Here is a 16,536-nt window from a genome sequence, read left to right on the forward strand (position 1 = left end):
ACTCAGACTGACGCCAGCTCACTAACAGTCGCGGGAGACCCCCAGCTAACACCACCTAGCAGCACAACTCGTAACTACAAAGCATGCGCCTGCAACAGGTTGTTTCCGGTTATTTTTGGGTCCCCCTTTGTATACCATTCTGGAGATTCAAGGAAACCATGAGGTACTGAAAACCAGTGAAACACATTAGTTTTTGATCTGTGCTAATTATGTCAGTTCATTAGACGGAAACATGAATAACATAAACAAGAGTGGAAAAATTCTATTAGACAGAAATATGAAGATTTGTATAGAAATAAACATGGACATATGTAAGAATTAATTTCTTATCACCAAAGTATAGGATAAATTACAGTATGAAGATAGCCAATGAATGTTCTAAAAATGTGAACGAAGTGTGACTACAAAGGAGTGACAGCAACAAATTGAAAGTATGTTTATGAATATTAAAATCTCATAATTTCTTCTACAATTCAGTCCATAATCTTCTGTTTCTCACTCTCCTTTATAAAAGGTTAAGGACTAAAGATGTGCAACTTCAATTTTATATTTTGTTGTCATCCTAATGTAAGAATTAAGGTTAAGGAATGTTCTAGAACATTCTGAGGAGAATACTTGAATTTAAGAGAGAAGAAATGTCAGGACGATAGTGAAAATGATATAATGAGGAGTTCAGTGATATGTACTCTTTGCATAATATTATTTAGATCATTTAATCAAGGAGGAAAAGATGGGCAAGAGTTATAGAAAGCGTGGGGAAGTGAAATTAGTGTACAGAATTGTAGTTGGTAAAACTAAGCCATCAGGGAGCTCTCGGTACAGACAGGGAGATAATGCAAATGTTAAAATTACAGAAGAGTGTAGATTAGACTCAGCTAGCTCAAGGATGGGATCCAATAATGCGCGTTTCTGAACATGGTTTTAATGTTTAAGTTCAATAAAGTAAAAAAATTTCTTGGACAGCTGATCTACTGTCACATTCACAAGGACTTTCTTTATGGAATCAATCAGTTTTAAACTCACTCACTCACAGAGCTGAGCCCTTCTTGAGAAGCCATCAATTGTGCAGCTACTCAAGAACTTCCCAACATTTTATGGAACCCGAATGTTCATTACTGTAGGTTCTAGAGTGTTCTGATGATGGTGTATAACATTCAAAATTACTGGGTTTTTTAAACTTTTCCTATCTTCCTGTATTCTAGAAAGTAGTTTTATAACACCTGATGATTGAAAAAGCCCGAAAATCCAGTAATTCTGAGTTCATTACCATGTTCATAAGAGCCCTCCACTGGTACCTATCCTGACCCAAATCAAATCAAACCAATCCATACCATCCCATCCTATCTCTCTAAGATTAATTTTAATATTGTTCACTCACCTACATTTTGGTCTTCCTAGCACTCTCTTTCTTTCTGCCTTTCCCACCAATATTCTATATGCATTCCTCTTTTCCACCATTCATGTTACATGCCCTGCCCATATCATCCTTCTTGACTTGATCATTCTAATTATACTTGGAGAAGAGTACAAGTTATGAAGCTCCTCATTATGCAGTTTTGTTCAACCCCTGTCACTTCATCTCTCTTCAGTTATAAATTTCTTCCATTACTTTATTTACTCATGTATAGGCTGCACATTTTTTGCCAAAAATTTAAGAGGAAAACTGGGGTGCGGCTTATATTCGAAATATTCGAAATCACACTTCATTTAAAAAAAATTATATTCATAATTAGTAATACAGGGTGTTCTACTCCTGAAATAATATTCCAAGAAAATTATTTTTTCTATAATTTCTGTCTGAAAATTGTGCTGCGGNGGCCTATACACGCACGCGGCCTATACATGCGTAAATACGGTATATTGTAATGAATAGAAACATTAAATTTGACTGTTTCTTAAGAGAACTTCTGTATCCCCACCTACACAGCATACACAGCACCCTCCCTAGATACATTTTTGCCGGCCTCCATAGAGGAACTGGCAGCACTTGGGGAAGACCTGGCAATGTGTTCCTCATGCTGTTTAAAGGAGCTAACATCACTGAGTCCTGGAAAGGCTTTTGTCAAGGAAGTCCCTTCAGTGTTCATCATTCCAGGACTTCAGGGTCCTCCATCTGAGGTGCTGAAACCACTAGCAAGGCAGATAATGTTCCCTACATTCTGTGTCAGGTTATCTCATACCAGCAGTTCTTTGTCTGAGACTGCTGGATTGTTGGCTAAGGTAAGTTATATGTATCCAATAGACAGTGTTAGAAGTGTGCTATAAATAGAATCCACATGACAGTTTTGGGAGTAATGACAGATTTCTTTTAAAAAGGAAGTAAGCAGATCCTTCTTCACTCTGGTTTCTTGCTTGGCTTATTCATCAATCCAAAAGATGGAGACATGTTCCTCCAATACATCAATTGACTTTCAGCAGACTTTTATATCCCATATTTGTGATGACATTTTGATTTGAACTTTTTCATACTTTTGAAACGTTTATTAGTAATCTTTCTATTATGTCTTTTGCTTTTATCCTCATGACATGAAATTAACATACCCCAGTAAATAATTCTTTCTGACCAAATAAAGATTAAATATGAGAAAACTTTTGTGATTGTTAGGCTCTGCATCTTGAATTGTGCCAATCATTGCCACTAGTACTGTCCATGTCACATATTTTGATTGTAATTTTTCAGCATATTCGAGAAGCTCAAAAGAAGGGCCCATACAATTTGGTGGGTGTGTCATGGGGTGGTGTCCTTACACTAGAATTGGCCAGGATATTGGAAACAGAAGGAGTGGAGACTCGAGTGGTACTGCTAGATGGAGCATTGGATATGATACGCAGCATGGTGGACCTTCTCAACCAGGGATCAGAATTAGAGGCAAACCTCATCTGTAGACTGTTGCAAATAAGCAGCATGAAGGTAAACAATGACCTGAATATTATTGCATTATTTATTATACTGCAATTGGGTTTTAGCCCGGTGGCAGTCGTACACAATAGGACACAACAGACAAGTAACACACATTACACTAAGTGACAACACGTTCAAACAAAACACAATACACAAAACACAACAATAAGGACATCCTACCACAGTGAATACAAACCAAATATGATTAACAACTACAACAATTACAGAGAAATACAAACAACTACAACAATTACAACAACAAGGACATCCTACCACAATGTTTTTCCATATATTTTATCTATTATGAGCCGTGTCTGTTTTGCTGTTAAATGTTAGGATTTGAGTCAAAGTCAGTTCTTCCCACCATAATACTTTTAATATAATTTTTTTTAATTCTAGTGGGATGGGACTAAGTCCCTTGTACTGTGGCCACTTCTAGCCTATTGTACCAGCCCCAGATGATAGGTGAGGGTGATTGTGGAGCAATTGGCTGAATGAAGATTGGCAGGGGAAACCAAAGTACTCGGAGAAAACCTGCCCCAGCACCACTTTGTCCAACACAAATCCCATTTGTCCAGGCACGGGATCAAACCCGGGCCACTGCGGTGGGAAGCCAGCGACTAACCGCTTGAGCTATTGTGCGGCCCTTTATATGAGTATAAGTGCAGTTTCTGTTTCCTGAAATTTTCAGGTTCACTTCCATCTAGTGCTGAGGTCAAGAATGGTGGAGCTATACCTCTTTTCCCCAATTTGTCTTCATGGATTGGTGCTTAACTAATTAAGCACAGAGACAACTTTACAGTTTACATTTTTTCTCTCCTCTTGCTCCCATTTTTGGAGCATAGGGCTGATTTCTCAGTTTCATGATCATTTTTACAGACAGTAGAACTCCTTGGACAGGTGATCAGCTGGTCGCAAGGCCTCTACCTAAACACAGGACAACACAAACACAGAATAAACGCATACATACACCAAACATTCATGCCTTGTGTGAGATTTGAACCTAGTATGATCCCGGCTTCCGAGCGAGTGAAGACAGTACATGCCTTAGACCACTCAGCTATGGTGACCAGCACATTTTACATTTACCATACTTCTTTACATGGGGTTTGCCTGAGTTACCAGAAATATTTAATACTGTATATGAGATTATGTTGTATGTTCTATTGTTGAGTTAAGTGATAACCCTTTTGCAGAACAAAACTTTTGATAGTAGCCTAAAATTTAAGAAGATTATAATACATATTACAAAGTAAGACCAATAACATAGAAATTTATATATACCATCTTTTACATAATTTGCAGCAGGAAACTAAATGTTCCATTAAAAATTCACAAATTGAATTTTAGATAACATTTGTGTTCTGGATTTTGAAAACCAAATTGTATATGAAGTGTCTGTCAATGAATGATTTTTACAATATCAGGTGCACGAGGAACTGATGCAGCTACCAGACTGGTCATCTCGACTGAATCGTGCTTTGTTAGAACTACCAAGCAAGATGAAAAGTAGAGAGAAGCATCTTGGAATTGCACTTACAGCTGTGGCAGACCATATATCATCTATACTCCAGTTTCAACATCCAGGAACTCTGCTGTCTGGAGAAGTGACCTTAGTACGACCTGCAGATGAAAGTGAAGACAACTGTGGCCTCACTAAGGTAACATTTTCATTTTGTTTATGTTCTATGATCACATCTCTAATGATCGAGAAATATAGTAAAATGACAGAATTAGTTTTTAGTATGTGTGATATTCCTCTTGGGTAGACATGTAACAGTAACTTTTAATACAATCTCACATATATTATTTTGAATAAATTCTCAAATTCGAATGGAATCTATTGTGAACATATTTCACTGTATCTTGATTAGTTATTATGTTTCCTTTACTGCAAATACTTACTTACTTATTTACTTACTTACTCATGGAGCTAAGCCCTTCTGGAGGAGCTGCCAATTCTGCAGCTACTCAGGAATTTTCCAGCATTTTATGGGACCCAAAGGTTCATTACCGTGTTCACAAGAGCCCTCCACTGGTCCCTATCCTGAACCAGATCTATCCAATCCATACCATCCCATCCTATCTCTCTAAGATCCATTCTAATATTGTCCACCCACCTATGCCTTGGTCTTCCCTGTGGTCTCTTTCCTTCTAGCTTTCCCACCAATATCCTATACACATTCCTTGTCTCCCTCATTCGTGTTACATGACCTGCCCACCTCATCCTCCTTGACTTGATCATTCTAATTATAACCTTTACTGCAAATACATGTAAGAATTGTTACTGCTACGGTTTATGTTAATATAAGATACCTCTTTTGTGTTACAAAAACTAATATCTTGTTACAGTTTTTCAAGCAGACGGTCAATATGAAAATGGTTGAAGGCAATCATAAAACAATTATCAGCAATCGTGAAACAGGAAACATCATCAACAGATTTGTTCTGTAGTATGTGGAAGGAAAGAGGATTGAACTCAGATCACCTTCAATCTTCATCTCTCAGCACCAATTACATAATCACAGGAAACATATTTCACTGTATCCTAATTACTTATTATATTTCCTTTACTGCAAATACATGCAAGAATTGTTGCCGCTGCAGTTTATGTTAAAATAAGATACCTCTTTTGTGTTACAAAAACTTATATCTTGTTACAGTTTTTCAAGCATACCCGTTAATATCAAGATGGTTGAAGGCAATCATAAAGCAATCAGCAATTGTGAAACAGGAAACATCATCAACAGATTTGTTCTGTAGTGTGTGGGAGCAAAGAGGATTGAACTCAGATCACCTTCAATATTCATCTCTCAGCACCAATTACATAATCACAGGAAACATTTTTTGTTATTAATTGCAATTATTGTGATCTTTCAAACAGAAATTAATGCAATAATAAAGTATGCAGACCGTTGTATCGCACCTGTGCACGCGCTCTGTGGATGCGCACCTGTGCACGCGCTCTGTGGATGCGCACCTGTGCATGCGCTCTGTGGATGCGCACCTGTGCATGCGCTCTGTGGATGNAGAATTAATGCAGTAATAAAGTATGCAGACCGTTGTCTCGCACCTGTGCATGCGCTCTGTGGATGCGCACCTGTGCATGCGCTCTGTGGATGAGGGTCTTTGTTTATGTATGTCAATGAACACTTTCCTTCCAATCTTGAATAGGCTACTTTCATCCAGGATCTATTTTGAGATAAGGAGGGAGATTTAAACAATCAAGAAGGCATTTAATTTTAAACCTAATTTACATATAGAGATATTGGGTTTTCGGACTTTATCCATCGTCCTGGTTTTAAGATAACTAAGAAAAACACAACGTTTCGGAAACTGGATTGTCCAGTGACTGAGGCTAGCTCTTTCTAAGGGACCCAACAGAATAGGTGTTTTCCCTCACCTCAGGATGGAAATGGATCCAGTTTCCGAAACGTCATGTTTTTCTTAGTTATCTTAAAACCAGGACGATGGATAAAGTCCGAAAACCCAATATCTCTATATGTAAATTAGGTTTAAAATTAAATGCCTTCTTGATTGNCGTAGTCTGTTGCAGGGCCAGATGATCATATGTTATGAGCACAATGTAACATGATATGTATATATATAAGACTAGAATTCTGTTCCACAATAAAGGAGGCTTTATGATTTAAGCTTGGGACTCATTCTTGTTTTATTACTTAAAATAGCATGTGTGCTGGGTAGTAATCCATAATATATACAGATCCACCACATATAGATGTGGGTAATCTGTCATTCTATCTCTGTGTGTATGTGTGTGTCTGATATTTAATGAAATTTCTCAAGATTATTGATTGGGTAGAATTAGAATTTCTGATTTGGTAGTAGGTTATCATTAATTTCAAGAAGATAGGAATTTAAAAGTATAAAATGGACTTGAACCAAAAAAGCAACATGAACAGTATGCATGGGCATCCTTATATGTGTATATGTATAAAAAAGTTTTTTAGTAGGTTATATAACGACAATGTCAGTATCGATATTGTATAGCATTGGATGATTGACTGATTAATGAAAATTGTGAGATTTATCATTGTCATTATGCAATTTTGGGTTACCATAGGAGTGAATTTTTGAGTGATAACAAGTTTCATGATCGCAGATTGCATAATAGGTCACAAATGGTAGGCCAGTCTTTTGCTGCAGTATGTTGTGTCTACTCTGTGAGTATTAATAATATTTTGATATGGATATGTGAAGTGTACACTATTGTATAAATAGGTGAGTTACAACTGACTGTGGGTATTTCTTGTAGGAGGTAGTATTACATTTTGGCCTTGATGTATTTTTTGATAATGCCTAGGAATGGAAAGGAATACAGGGGAAAGCAGAGAAAGTTAACAGTACGAAAGCTGATATATGAATTTCGAGACTTCCCTTTGAATTCTCAATTGACGTTACACCGGCCACCTAATAATTTTAACACTTAAAATTTTCAACACTCTAAGAGTACAATTACTGGGTTTCTGGACATTATCAATCATTCCATTCTTATTTAAAACACACAATATTTTGGAGACTGGATTCTGTTTCCTTCCTCATTTGAACCCAAGTGCGTTAAAAAAAAAAAACAAGACAGTGGACAACGTCCAGCAACACAATAATTATATCAATATACCACCATCACAAACTTCTAGAACTCTAAAGAGTAGTTTGTATTCCTGTTATTCAGCACGATGAAGGGATGCATGAGAATCCTGGCATCAGATATTTCACTTGGCAATTATATGTTGAAATTAGACTTCCCCCAAGCTCAAAATTTGAAACACACAATTTTCATAAACAATAGAACCCACAAGTGTGGCCAGCTTCTAATTTATTGTGTGAAGATTTCCCTGATAAATTAAAATAATTAACATATATGAACACATTTAAGACGGTTACTCAGTGTTCACCTTTTAAAAATATTTCTACTAAAATGTACATAAACCTAATTGCGCATTAGCATTATATATTTCCCATGTAAAATCGCGTGTTTAAATTTAATTTTATGTTGAAAGCACTTTTTCCATAGGGCTAAGTTTTATGGTTATAAAGATAATTAAACAAATGGGAAAAATACCCCAGAAATCTTTTTTATGAATACACTCCAGAACTTGTATGTTTAATAATTAACATTGATTTTCTGAGTACAAGAGAAGATTATCTAACTAAGAATTACTGGTAAGATAACTGGTAAGAATTACTGGGTTTTGGTCTTTGTATATCATTTGATATTCTAAAAAGTAGAAAACACGTTTCCGAAACTGGATCTGTTTTCATTCTCAGGTGAGAAGGGTCACCTACTCTATTGGGTCCCTTAGAAGCAGTCAACCCCAATCTTTCTAAAGGACCCAACAGAGTAGGTGTCTCCCCATTCACCTGAGGATGGAAACATATCCAGTTTCTGAAATGCTGTGTTATATTTTTTAGAATACTGGACGAAGGACAAAGTCCGAAACCCAAGTAATTCTGAATACTTAAAGTCTGCAAGATTATCGAAGTTTCTTATTCCTTATGACTGTAACAAAGCTTTCACCTAAATGTATTGGTCTCATGTAATTCATTCATCTATGGCTCTACAGCCCTTTGTTAGGCACTGGCCCTTCTTCAGTTTTGTAATCTCTTTTTTTTACATGGACTGTAGGACTCCTTGAACAAGTGATCAGCCCAACGCAAGGCCGCTACCTACACGCAGGACAACACAAACACAAAATCAACGCACACACAGACATCCATGCCTTGAGTGGGATTCGAACCCACGATTCCGGCTTTCGAGCGAACTAAGACAGTTCATATTTTAGACCGTGCGGTCACTATGATCGTCCTTATGTAATTCAGTGGTGATAATGCTACTACCAACGTTGCCTAATTAATTACTTATTTATTTTACTTAGACAATCCTTTTATGTATTAAAGTGTGCTGGCATGTTACAAAGGATATATACTTTATTTTATTTTTTCTAGGGTTTTGTCCTCATTCCCCCATATCCCATTTTGAAGCTTCAGCAACGAAATATACGCCTGTTATCTTTGCCATGTCGTTCTGTATGCAAGCAAAAGTCGCAAACCCCGAATGTATTTTTTTTATAAAATCTGATATTTGTAAGTTTTACTGACATATGTCAGTATTCCAGTTTTGCTTAAAATCTGCAATTAGCATAGTTGGTTGAGGCACTATGCTACAAGCCGGAAGGTCGCGGGTCCGAGTCCCGATGAGGTCATTGGTATTTTTTCAATTGACCTAAACCTTCCAGCCGCACTATGGCCCTGGGGTCGACTCAGTGTGTAACAGAAATGAGAACCAGGAATTTTCCTGGAGGTTAGAGGTCGGTCGGCGCGTAAGGCTGACAACCTCACCGCCATCTGTGAGCCGATTGTCTAGATAATGTGGGACCCTCGACGTCTCACAACCCTATGGGCCTCCACGGCCTGTTACAGGGATAGCTTTACTTTTTTTTACACGAGGACCGACTTGCATTGTACTGAATCTCACGCGGAACTTCTTAAGTGTCTGTCGGAACAGAAGTCGGTAGTGTAAAATGGAACACAATTTATGCCCAGAAGGACTTCTCTGTAGGTCCTGCTGTAAAGATACATCGTAAATATGCCTCAGAGCTTAAGGTACCTACGTGATAAAGACATGTGGTGGAATGGAGGTAGGTGAGTGGTCAGCTTTACGTTCCGACAATATTGTTTCGAGATAATTAAATTAATTTTAAATGCTAGAGGCAATAACAAAGCGAACACATATATTTCTCAATTTATTTCCTAATCTGCATTCGGAGAATTAAGTTAAATTAAATAATTTTATTTTATTCCATTATATTTTTACTGTCCTATTTATCACTAGTTTTGTGTTCACGAAGATTACTGTCTTGTGAAGTGTGACATAGTCTAGTCTGGTAGAAAATGACCTTCCCTCTCCTTCATATTTACTGTCGCGAGAACTTCAAATCTTACAAATGTGTGTATATTTCTGTCATATGTTTGTCACGTCCTAGGTAATCAAAGCATGTTACGTTCTGAGCCATTGTCATAAATTGGTTGTTTCGATTTTCCACCTGAGAGCGTCACAATCGCTAGGCGGAGTCGCTTGTTCCGTCAGTAGAGTTCGAATCGTGGTTCGTGTATGGTGTGGACGGTCAGCTGCCCATAGTGACTCGATGATCCAACGTGCCTGCTTGAGATGACGCGTCAGGATTCAGGTAAAATACAGCAAATAGTGTAACTTTTGCTAATAACCCAGAAGAGAAAGAGCTGTCCATGATATGTTTTTTTGAAGCATTATTATGTCATACGCAATCGATAATAGAAATATCTCGATTATCGGAAAATTGAACAACGGAATTCATACACAGGTGATGAGCATTAGTTGTTAATTTATTTAGATATTAAACATTCCTTCGAATATCATTAAAACCGCGCCGCGTACTTCTGAATTTGTCTCATATACTTTTTCTTTGTGACATTTCGTAATGCATGAACGATGCTGTAACAATAATATTAATATGTGCTAATAAGTCGTTTATAATTAATGCTAATGCTGCCTGTTCATATTGTTGTACACCTATAAAGGCTCTAGGTATGATACATTATGTTTGAACTTGTGCGCAATAATTTAGGTGTATGATCTTGACCATAAATATAAATATGGACTAATTATTGAACCTAAACTTGTTCTAACCGACATTCAAATCAGATATATTTTACTGGTCTGGTTTAGCAGAAAGAGAAACCCCCATGTATTTACTCCATTGTTACCAAACTGATGCTTCGCTTCCACCCTTAATGTGATACAATTTCCAAAAACAGTGCACTTTACATGCTGTGTAATTGGCCTACACAGCACTCTGTTGATAGATAGAATGTTTCTATACATCATCATTCTTATTATTCAATACACTACTTCGTATTATTTTGGATATATTTAAAACTACTCATTACCCTTGAAGATTATTTTACGTAGCTTTTAGATAGGTATGATTTGGTAACAAAAATCCAAGCGTTTGTTTTAACTTCATCTTACAGTAATATTTGCAAAATTATGCCATCTCACTTGTGTTAGTAAATCAAATTTTGAAACGAAAACACATTATCTTACTAGACTGAATAGAAAATCCCTGTGACCGGCCGTTGTGCCTCGTATAACTTAAACTTACGCAGAGGAAGCCATTTTTCTTTCAAGTCAGGCAATAGTATTATACATTATTTGTTTTATTACATCCCTTTGACAGGAGTAGTTGGTTGAGGCACCCTACTACTAGCCGGAAGGTCGTGGGTTTGATTCCCGAGGAGGTCATTGGGTTTTTCATTTGACCCAATCCTTCCAGCCGCACTGTGACCCTGGGGTCGACTCAGCCTCTAACATAAATGACACCAAGGATATTCCTGGGGGTAAAGGGCGGCCGACGCATAAGACTGACAACCTCACCACCATCTGTGAGCCGATTTTCTAGAAAATGTGGGAACCTAGACTGCTTACAACCCTGTGGACCTCCACGGCCTGTTACAGGGATAGATTCACCTTACATTTACCTCAGTGTAAGCGGCGGCCAGGGTTCGATCCCGGGTCTGATCAAGTGGGATTTGTGGTGGACAAAGTGGCGCTGGGGTATGTTTTCTCCGAGTACTTCGGTTTCCCCTGCCAATCTTCATCCCACCAATTGCTCCACAATCATCCTCACCTATCATCTGGGGCTGGTACAATAGGCCAGAAGTGGCCGCAGTACAAGGGACTTAGTCCCACCCCACTAGCAATACAAAAAAAAAAAGGTAAAGTGTTAGGATGTGGACTTTGTTATGAGCAGAGCAGAGCAGGGGCTTCACTGCATATGATCGGAATTAATTTGATATTAAATTTCGAATGGCTGCATTAGAGTGAAATGTTGATATAATTACTTGTTTGGGTGATGGAGACGCTTGTTTGGATTAGTAATTGGATTTATTAACAACCTACAGGTCGTAACTACAAATAATTATTACTTTCTTGCCGATTTACGTAATTTACAATCACTCCACACTAATCTTCTCAGTCTGCTTCCATTAGTCATCACTCTCAGATTCCTGGCAACGAATATGTAACACGGGAACTGTAAAAGGCTCGCTAAAAATGTGGATGCAAGTTTACTGGTGCGTTGCCTAGCAATGTGCGTTTCCTCGGCGCGGTCCGCATATAAAACACAGTTTTCCCTCTATTGTTGCGATTTGCTTACCGAGCTGTTACTCAAAAACGCATTGATCAAATCGGTTACAATATTAACATTGGGAGGGCTGTATAGGAATGTTGAAGCGCAAGGTGAAATTTGGGTAACAACTCCGCATTTGCTCTAGGCCTAAGGAAAATCACGGAAAACCTTGATCAAATTGGTCAGTCGCAGGATTATTCGGATGCAATTTGGCCTACAGCCAGCAGTCCGGCATTTAGACGCATGAGTGCTAATGTTAGTTCCACTCTGCGTTGTTACTTTATTTAAAAAATACGTATTTATCTTATACTCTGTTTCATGTACGTGCGTTGGACGAACAACGAAAAATGTTGTGACATGTAAGAAGAGTAAACATAAGTAAACACATATACTCGTACATACATATAAACAAATAAATTATTCGTGAAGTTGAAATGTTTTTGGCTTCTTCTGTATAAATAAAAATTTGGTTCGTACTTCACTGAAAACGTGTTACGCCTCATCTACAAAGATGAACCGGTTAATGCTGTTCTAGGAAGTATAGTTGTTTTCGTCAGAACCATACGAAACAGAAAGATGCGAACTATGGGCGGAACATAAAGCTTTAGTTTGTTAAAGCATATGGTACATACAGTAACAAATATGCTTTAAAGAAGAAAGCAGCCCTCTGGGATGTGTCACCGTGTAGATGTGGTGTTAACCGAAGTTTCGGAGGAACGTATCGCCTCCATTTTCAGGGTAGAAGGAAAAATAAGAAATCCGCAAGCGAAGAGACCGTGATAACCGGTACATATAGTAACAGATATGCTTTAAAGAGGTGAAATTCCTTCCTGACATATGTATTAAAGTACTGAAAAGCAGTATGAAACATTCAGTGCGAGCTATATTTCCTGGTTGGGATTCGGACTCGAAGCCACCCAAAGTTGAAGGAATTGCAGCCATAGATAATAAAATTGAAGGAATTAAAGAAGAAGACCTGTAGGAGTAAATATAATTTACAAGTGAAAGCAAGGTAAAGATTATAAAGTCTATAGACGCCGTCGTCCGCGCACGTACACACGCAATGCATACATTCTGCATCACAAAGCCTTAACAGCTTCAGAAACAACATAACATTTATGTTAATTAATTACAGAGTAAACAAACTTGAACTTAAAATGGATCTTAGAGAGATAGGATGGGATGGTATGGATTGGATTGATCTGGCTCAGGATAGGGACCGGTGGGTGGCTCTTGTGAACAAAGTAATGAACCTTCGGGTTCCATAAAATGCTCTGAAGTTCTTGAATAGCTTCACAATTGGCGGCTTCTCAAGAAGGACTCAGTTCCATGAGTGAATGACGAGTTTGGACATTACCGTTTTAATATTATGATACACTTTCCGAAATGTTATGCCCTGTTTCTCAGAGATCCATTAATATCGTCCACCCACCTACGTCTTGGTCTTCCCAAGGGTCTCTTTCCTTCTGGCTTTCCCACCAATAGGCTATATGCATTCCTCTTCTCCCACATTCGTGTTACATGCCCTGTCCATCTCATCCTCCTTGACTTGATAATTTTAATTATACTTGGAGAAGAGTACGGTCCGAACTCATACGATATGAAAATATTTATAGAAGAGCCACATATGCTGTCATTTTGACTTCACTGTAAGAACGGCGCAAAATTGTGTTTGTTTTGATTGGGAAGGCGACTGGAAGTCTCTGGCGTACTGTTACTCTATGTAATGGCACTGTACGTCTCTATATTAAAACAGCCCTCAACTGGAGGAAGGCCTATACAAACGCTAAAGCTCGGACAGCGTGGCGCGCTCCCGTTTCACTAATAACCATTTCATCACAGGGTGGTTCAGGGGCGAGAACATGCAGAGCGTTTAAGTACAGCAAACCTTCCTTCAATGAGGCGCATTCGGCTATGCGGCCGAAAATAAAAGTGGACAATTACTTTATTTATGCTTCAACAGGTCTAGTGGACCTTGGCCCTTGTTTCAGTTTCTTAATGTATACACAGTCGGTAGGACTCCTTGGACGGGGGATGAGTCCGTCGTAAGACCTCTACCTACACACAGGACAACACAAGCACAGAATAAACACACAGAGACATCAATGCCTCGAATGGGATTAGAACCCACGATCCTAGTGCTCGAGCGAGCGAAGACGGTTCATGCCTCATACCGCGCGGCCACTGTGAACAGCAGACAGTTATTTTATGAACCAGAAATTTGATTATATGAGGTCTGCTAAACACGCAGTGAAAGGTAATATATAAAGTTTTGCCCCTGTGCTTAATTAATTCAGCACCATTCTATGAAGAAAAATGAAGGAGTGGAGATATAGCTCCACTATCCCTAATCTCGGCACTAGGTGGATGCGAGCGGTCAGCTTTTCGCCTCGGTTGCTTTACCCCCGAAGAAAAGGTCCCTTGGTACCCTTTGGGTCGGCACTAGAGCGATATAATCGCTGTGGAAAATGGAAAAATGTCTTCCCCTTCCTGGAATCGAACCCCAACCGTCCACCCCGTAGTCCGTCGCTGTATAAACTGAGCTACTTCGGCTCCACAATACGCTGCAGTAGCACATGAAAAATGCTATTCCCGTTGATGAAGGTGGACACAGCCTAAACATTTGCTTATGTATTTGTATGAGTAACTTGGCTTTATTCTGCGCATGTAACAGTGCAAATTTTCGGCCCATTTGTCAACCCCATCACGTTCGTCCAACTCAGCTTCACCGAACGAGCATGCCTTCGGCAAGGGCTTACTATATACTAGCTATAGACCCTATAGACCGCTGGAGACGTCAGTTGTGCTTTGGAGTCTGATTACGTAGCGACTTTTATGTCAATCTCTATATATCGAATCCCACAGTGTCGCTATTGCCTTGCAATCTTATACTTCCAAATGTATACTGGTGTAGTGTGCATAAATTTGACCCAGATTATTTTTGGGAGTTTCGTGTTCATTATCATCCTAACATTCACGTCTTGTGCATGTAAAATGTAGAAGGTAAAGCCTTGTAACAGGCCGTGGAGGTACATGGAGTTATGAGACGTTGAGACTTCCACATTTTCTAGACAATCGGCTCACAGAGGCGGTGAGGTTGTCAGCCTTACGCGCCGGCCGCCCTTTACCCCACAGATAGATTCCTGATACTCATTTCTATTACAGACTGAGTCCAACCCAGGGTCATATTGCGGCGGGAAGTATTAGGTCAATAGAAAAATCCAGTAACCTCATCGGGGATCGAACCCGTAACCTTCCGGCTAGTAGCATAGTGCCTCAACCAATTACGTTACCACGTACCCCGTAGTTATGCAGGTCCCATGGCAAAGTGTTTGACGTCAAATTATGGAATCTGTAAACAATTTATGAATTTTAATCGTTCTTATTGACAACCCCATCCTATTATGCTGGCATTTTACATGTAATATGGCTCGGGCTACTTTATTGGGTCGATCTACAGCTACTGGCTACGTGCCACAGTAAGCAGATACTGTAGGTAGACATGTTTTAAAGTCTGCTCGAGCGAGCAGAACAACAATCGCGACTCATTTCTGCATTCTTTGTCGCTACTTATGACTTATTATTACAGATGTAGATATTGTGACATGTAGACCTCTTGTCAAGTAACAGTTGTGTAAACTTGTCTGTGTCTACAGGTCACAATATATTTAATGTTGCATGGTGACAGCAGCGAAGGATAAAGAGAAATTTGTCCTGACATAACATGAGTAACATGGAGTGAATGAGAAAACATTTAAAAACACTTACACGGCCTGAAATTCTGTTCCGAGCCGGGCCATTTTTATTTTCATAGTGAAAATTCTAATGAACTCATTATTTATCAGTGTTTTTATAGTTATAGCCAGAAATATTAATTAATAAAAGCTACAGGACTGGTCCGGTCTAGAAAACTGAAATTAACTACCGTGGGGATTCGTTGCGCTGACCACGCGGCACCCTCNCATAAGTTGTGATTTATATTTGTAATTGTTAGTGTGACGGACCAAAATGAAACAAATCAAAGATTAATAAACTGTTAAGCCTGTTTCTAGTACGAGGTCGTGCCTCTGTGGTCTAGTGGTCAGAGTTCCTGGCTACAGATACAGAGGTCTGGGTTCGATTCCCGGCGCTATCAGATTTTCTGAGAAGTAGTGGGTCTGGAACGGAGTCCACAGCCTCGTGAGGATAATTGAGGAGCTGTTTCAAGGAAATAGCGGCTCCGGTCTAGAAAACCGAAATTAATGGCCGTAGGGATTCGTTGCGCTGACCACGCGTCACCCTCTATCCCAAGGGCCTCCAAACTACGGCCCGCGGGCCACATGCGGCCCGCCATGTGATTTTATCCGGCCCGCGAAAGAATTGTGCAGAAATGCGCCAATTGAACTAATTTTCCACTGAGTACTGGTAAATGTGATTCCGAAATTATTGACCTGACATATTATACTG

The 16,536-nt window shown here is 39.0% G+C and overlaps 2 protein-coding genes across 13 annotated transcripts in view; both read left to right on the forward strand.

The window, feature by feature from the left end:
- The window catches only part of LOC111868235 (fatty acid synthase), a 71,816-nt gene extending 65,978 nt beyond the window's left edge, over positions 1-5,838 (forward strand). The window contains exons 33-36 of the mRNA XM_033752976.1: positions 1,928-2,220; positions 2,681-2,911; positions 4,330-4,563; positions 5,255-5,838. Of these exons, the coding sequence (XP_033608867.1) occupies positions 1,928-2,220; positions 2,681-2,911; positions 4,330-4,563; positions 5,255-5,356 (860 nt within the window). The 3' untranslated portion in view covers positions 5,357-5,838. The remainder of the gene's footprint in view (positions 1-1,927; positions 2,221-2,680; positions 2,912-4,329; positions 4,564-5,254) is intronic.
- A 4,183-nt stretch (positions 5,839-10,021) lies between these two features.
- The window catches only part of LOC111868237 (glutamate-gated chloride channel), a 331,426-nt gene continuing 324,911 nt past the window's right edge, over positions 10,022-16,536 (forward strand). For all 12 annotated transcript variants that reach the window (XM_023858697.2, XM_033752961.1, XM_033752962.1 and 9 more), the window contains exon 1: positions 10,022-10,110. The gene's annotated coding sequence lies outside the window, so the exon portion shown is untranslated. The remainder of the gene's footprint in view (positions 10,111-16,536) is intronic.

The sequence above is a fragment of the Cryptotermes secundus genome, unplaced genomic scaffold (assembly GCF_002891405.2).
Source record: "Cryptotermes secundus unplaced genomic scaffold, Csec_1.0 scaffold364, whole genome shotgun sequence".
Taxonomy (NCBI): Eukaryota; Metazoa; Arthropoda; class Insecta; order Blattodea; family Kalotermitidae; genus Cryptotermes; species Cryptotermes secundus.